This window comes from Branchiostoma floridae, chromosome 14 (assembly GCF_000003815.2).
Source record: "Branchiostoma floridae strain S238N-H82 chromosome 14, Bfl_VNyyK, whole genome shotgun sequence".
In the NCBI taxonomy this organism is placed as follows: domain Eukaryota; kingdom Metazoa; phylum Chordata; class Leptocardii; order Amphioxiformes; family Branchiostomatidae; genus Branchiostoma; species Branchiostoma floridae.
This window is the reverse complement of record NC_049992.1, coordinates 21611232-21616547: the sequence shown is the minus strand read 5'-3', so window position 1 is coordinate 21616547 and position 5316 is coordinate 21611232. Positions and strand designations below refer to the sequence as shown.

Here is a 5316-nt window from a genome sequence, read left to right as displayed (position 1 = left end):
TCAGGTGTTACTAGAATGAAAATGTGGAACAAATCAATACCAGTACAGCTAATATTTTTTTGAACAAATCAATACCAGTACAGCTAATATTTTTTTTGAACATGTCAAAGTCACAAACTTGTAATGATCAGTGAAAATGTCACTCATATATGTAAATCACATTTAGATATAGTTCCTATGGTTAGACAACTTAAAGGAAACATTGTAGAGATTGAATTCTCTTTATATAGTTTTTACCTGGATCATGGATGTCCAACATTTAGTAACAAATTTACACTTATTTCTTTGATTTAGGGACATTTTCATTTACTTCTCATGGCCAGATAATCTTGGTGCCCATGTCATTTCTAATGGTAATCAAAGTGGCCCAAATCAACTTGCACTAATGCGAGTTGGGTCTGAAATTACTTGAACCACAGTATGACAACAATTTTACTTGCACAAACTTGCATATGCATGTTGAGTCCCAAGCCCCGTAAGGAAAAAATCATCAGTTGAGCTTTGCTGCTTGTGACCAGTTGTCACAAACATCACAATGGAGAACCAAAACATTATCTTGTATTGTTACAGGATGACGTTATTGTGACGATGTCAATCTTGCGACGCAACGTAACCACAAACAACCTTACCACCGTCTATGACAGTGGTATTGGCGTCAAAGTGCCTGTATTTGCCTCAGCTTCCATCATTCAGGAGGAGACAGAGAGGAAGCTTAGGGCACTCCGGAAGATTGTCAGTAGTGATGGAAAACATGTACTGACAAACAAGGATGGGGTTTGGCTCAAGTTCATCCCTGGCACAAAGGAACAGTTCACCGTTCAGAAATACAAGGAGCTTAGGGGCCTGCCAGGGTGGAAGATTCATCTGTATCTTTTGCCTGTGAGGGACTACCTGGGTGAGTGCTACATTTGTACATCGCTTCAAAGGAAGACTAAACAGACTTACTAAAAGTCATACACTATGCCAAGTATCCCTAAGAGTCAAATTGTCAATTCAATCAATTGTAATAGATCAGGAAAAATGGTTTGTTTCGATTTTCACTGATTTCAGTCCTAAAAAGATTAAGGTGGGTAGGTAGGAATTGTTCTCTTTTTTAAATGGAAAAAAATGGCCTTCACAATAATAGAATACAGTTACAGAAATAAAAACTGAAATACACGAGGCACTTATATTTTTAATCAATGACAAAAGCTAGAGTTGACAGGTTTTCCTATGGTAGATGGGGAAACAGGAAATATGACATTGTAGTCATTGCATCAGCCCATTATGTGCTATAACCCCAATACAAACATTGACTATTTCGAATTCAAGAGACCTGAAAATTGACTTGTTGAAGATATTGTGTCAATCCCTGCTCTTGCAACATATTTCCGATTTTGACAGCGGTGCAAAAAAACGCAAAGGAAAGACGGGACCCACACTGGAAGGAAGCCAGGGATTTCCTTGACCATCCATTTGAAGACACATGTAAAAAGGTGAGTTTTCTGCACCATTTTGTTAAATCCACTTCATCTATGTCAGCAAATAGTAGCCTTGGGACTGGTTGCAATTTGTACATGTACAAGTCACAGTGCAGTGATTATCTGCAAGTTGCAATTTAAGCAAAAATTCTTGAGTACTTTATTTAGTGTGTATATTTTGTAGACCTTGTCTTGATTTGATTGATCACATGTTTTAAGACATTATGTACTTTGTTCCCCTTTCAAGGCAAAATACAGGGATAAAGGCAATGTAAAAGTTGTACAGTCAATGCTATGCACTTCTAATGCTTGTCACTGTGTTCTTTTTTTAGGAGCCTACAAGTGCAACTTCCAGTGAGGATGATGTGAGTACACTTTAATGCTAATTACATTACTCTACTGTAATTTTGTATTGCTCATTCAAACTTCCATTGTTTGTTGTGAGTGCTGGTCAAATTCCGTTACTTTAAAGTCGTTACTCATTGTGCATTATTGTTAACATACAACTTACCAGTTGTATTCATTCTTCTCATTGTTGCTTTTGCGACCCAAAGATGTTATAGTATGCTCAGTACTTAGACCTAGGCTATCAGTGACAGTGTCATTTCAGATCTGCACTTTTACTTGCCAGAACGCATACACAAAGCTGGCACTCAGTCATACAATTTTTATCCTAAGGACCCCACATGATTAACATGACCACATTTTTGTTTTACTTTTTCCAATCATTGTGACTCAATTACAAGACATGACTATTGTACATAGTGAGAGACAATGCCCTCTTAAAAAAAACTTTGTAAAATAAAAAAATAAAACTTTGTACACAAATTTAGTCCATTCAGTTGTATCGTTGGATGTTATTTGATTATCACTGCTTAGGGTAATTGCTTTTTCAATCCCTTTATCTACTTATAGGTGCAGATTGTAGGTGACACAAAAGGAGAGTCTCTGGTGATTATATAACATTATCATATAGCAAGGCAATAAAATACAATAATAATACTCAAGCACAAATTTAGTCCATTCAGTTGCATTGTTTGGTGCTATTTGATTATTACTGCTTAGGATAATTGCTTTCTCAATCCCTTGATCTGCTTGTAGGTGCTGGAAGAAGATAGCCCAGAAGACTCTCTGGTGATTATATTACATTATCATATAGCTGGACAAGGTTGACCAATCAGAAGGCCGCTGTTTAATATCTAAGTTATGAATTATTGCGAGTTGGTTGCCTAATGAATTTCAAGATTTCTAATGAAAATATATCACACCCATCAGCGGGGAACTACCGAATAAATCCACCAAGTTAGGAAGCAATGACATGGATTTATTTGGTAATTCCAGCAAATGACCATGTCTTATGACACCATATGCATAGCACACAGGCGAATAGGCAGCTCTTCAACACTTTATTAATAGACATGCAATATTCTAACTTGCACTTGGAATATTAATACCACTATATCAAAGTTTGGTTAAAGATGGGTTAAAAGAATTATCTAGCTGTAACAGACTGCTTGTTGCTACAATCTAGGCACACCTTTCAGTACTGTATTCTTGGTGACAGGTATCATGTTATTCCCATTAGGTAGTACAGCTTGGTCAAACAACCAGTCCGTGTTTTGGCCAAAATGAGGATACGCTGCCAGTGCAGACAGTACAGGTATGCACATATGTCTCATGTACATACTTACAGTTACAGGTATACTATTACTGAAATAACAAGGTTATTCCTACCCTTATTAAGTGAACTTCAATGTTTCTTGTAGATTTCTGAATAGAACACTGGAGCTATGTGGAATTAGAACCATTGTTTAATGCATTTAGGTTTAAGCTGTAATTCAACAACAACTTTGCTATACCTTTATTAGATCTGGTGCAAAAATAAATGACACAAATTGAATGAAATATTAAAAAAGGGTGATTTTTCCATGGCAATCTTAATGTAGACTGTGAATTGTAAAATGTCTTCTTGTGACATGCATCGTCAGCAAACTCTGCTTGCTGCTCAATACACATTTAAAGATAAATATCATTTAGCCAAACGACATTGACCGACTTCGTCTTGGCTATGTCAGAAGAGCCCTAGGGGGTGATTAAAGAATTTCTAGTGGTCAATTATTTGAATATACATGTGAAACCCAATCAGAAAGAGATCTACATGATAGTAGTATCACTTTGCTTAGCTCATTTGTTGGTTTTATTCTGTGTTTTTAACAAAGGATCAGGGGTGACCTGATAACACATAAATACTACATATGCCTTTATCAATGATTTCTGATGATCCTGTTATTTCCCATTATCTACAGTTTGGGCCAAAAACCAGCACGCCACAGGGAGCTAAAGCAATGACACCACCATCAGTAAAGCTTCAGGTATGGTATTTAGCTCCAAATTTATAATACTGTGCTGTTCAAGCTACATGGGGATGTCATGTCATGGGTTTTATAACTAATTTTTTCATTGAATGAATTACAATTTGGTACAAAGGTAAAGGCATATTATTCTCTTGAGATTGAAATGTATCAATTTGTTTTTTAGATTTGTATGAGTAATTGAGTCGACGTCAAGGTGACCACACCCTTACAACTTGTCAGTTCCTCTACATGTAGATCAGACCCACTTTACAATTACTGTAGGAAGCTTAAATTACACCTGTATAATAATGTCTCTATAGGCTATAGGCCGACTTTCATTTCTAAATTCCCAACAGTTCCTCCTTGACATCTGCTAGGATGGAGTCAGGGGCTCAGAGTAGTTGTATTTATAAGCACATATTTGATTTATTGATTGAAGGTTTTTGTAAACTGTTTTCATTAACCAAAAGAAGGTTAACTTGCCACAGTTATTAATTGTGTAAAGGCCAAGAAGTGTGCTAAGTTTGATTTCTCTCGGTTTATGAGAATGTGCTACAGAAACTTTTAATCAGCCAACTGCTGATGCAGTACCCTGACGGTCACCTTTCATACATGTACCTCACTCCAACTCAGCAATGAAAAAAAAGAAGAATGATTGGATTTCAAAATTGAAAATAGGCATGTGGCTTTTAAAGATATGCAGCTTGATACTTCTATTACCTTTGCATTGCAGGCTCAGTTTCTTACAATAGTTCAGAGTGAGTTAGGGCATTATCAATGATACTTAAATTGAACCCGTCATTTCTTCCGACAGACTAACAAGGGTGTGATCATTTCGAACTCCACTCAAGTCAACTCTTAAAAAAACTGAAGAACAAATTGAAATATTGCAATATCAGGAGGATATATGGCACCTTTGTGCAAAATTTCAACTCACTCAATGAAGAAACGAGTTTGGTATAAAATCAATGGCATTACTTTTTAACTCTGGCTCTAATTGTTGCATTCTGTAATATACAGGTAGAAGTATTGATGACCAGACCTTGAACCATGCACATCCTGAAACATAAATGTCATTATGACAAAAGGGTGATGCTGCCTATCTACAATAACCAATGTATGTCATTGATTAAGGAATAAACTCTCTTTCTTAGGATGTCAAACATATGCATTATATTTAGAAATAATGAATGTGTATAGTGTGAGTGTGCATGTGTGGTTTAGCTAACTATGTTATACATATTGTACGTGTATTTGTTTTGACTGATGCCTTCTTATTGACTTTTGACATGTTATGCTAAAGACTTGTTGGGTGCAAGGACGGACATTGAATTTCAGTGCATAACCAGATAGTATATAATCTTCAAGTTGTTATATGTAACAAACTCGACCTCCACGAAAAGCGGCCCTAAAGGTGGAATGGAGCACTTTTCAAGTCTAGATAAAGGCAAAAACAAACATACCTTGGCACAAGATTCAATTAAAGTACTAATAACTTATAC

The 5316-nt window shown here is 36.2% G+C and overlaps 2 protein-coding genes across 2 annotated transcripts in view; one reads left to right on the top strand and one right to left on the bottom strand.

Annotated features, from left to right (window-relative positions):
* LOC118430561 overlaps window positions 1–4045 on the top strand; it is a 5623-nt gene extending 1578 nt beyond the window's left edge. Inside the window, exons 3-9 of the mRNA XM_035841502.1 lie at window positions 571–895; window positions 1384–1475; window positions 1793–1825; window positions 2376–2411; window positions 2562–2594; window positions 3046–3120; window positions 3767–4045. Of these exons, the coding sequence (XP_035697395.1) occupies window positions 571–895; window positions 1384–1475; window positions 1793–1825; window positions 2376–2411; window positions 2562–2594; window positions 3046–3120; window positions 3767–3859 (687 nt within the window). The 3' untranslated portion in view covers window positions 3860–4045. The remainder of the gene's footprint in view (window positions 1–570; window positions 896–1383; window positions 1476–1792; window positions 1826–2375; window positions 2412–2561; window positions 2595–3045; window positions 3121–3766) is intronic.
* LOC118430560 (caspase-3-like) overlaps window positions 1–5316 on the bottom strand; it is a 54583-nt gene that overhangs the window by 14009 nt on the left and 35258 nt on the right. The gene's annotated exons all lie outside the window — the stretch shown is intronic.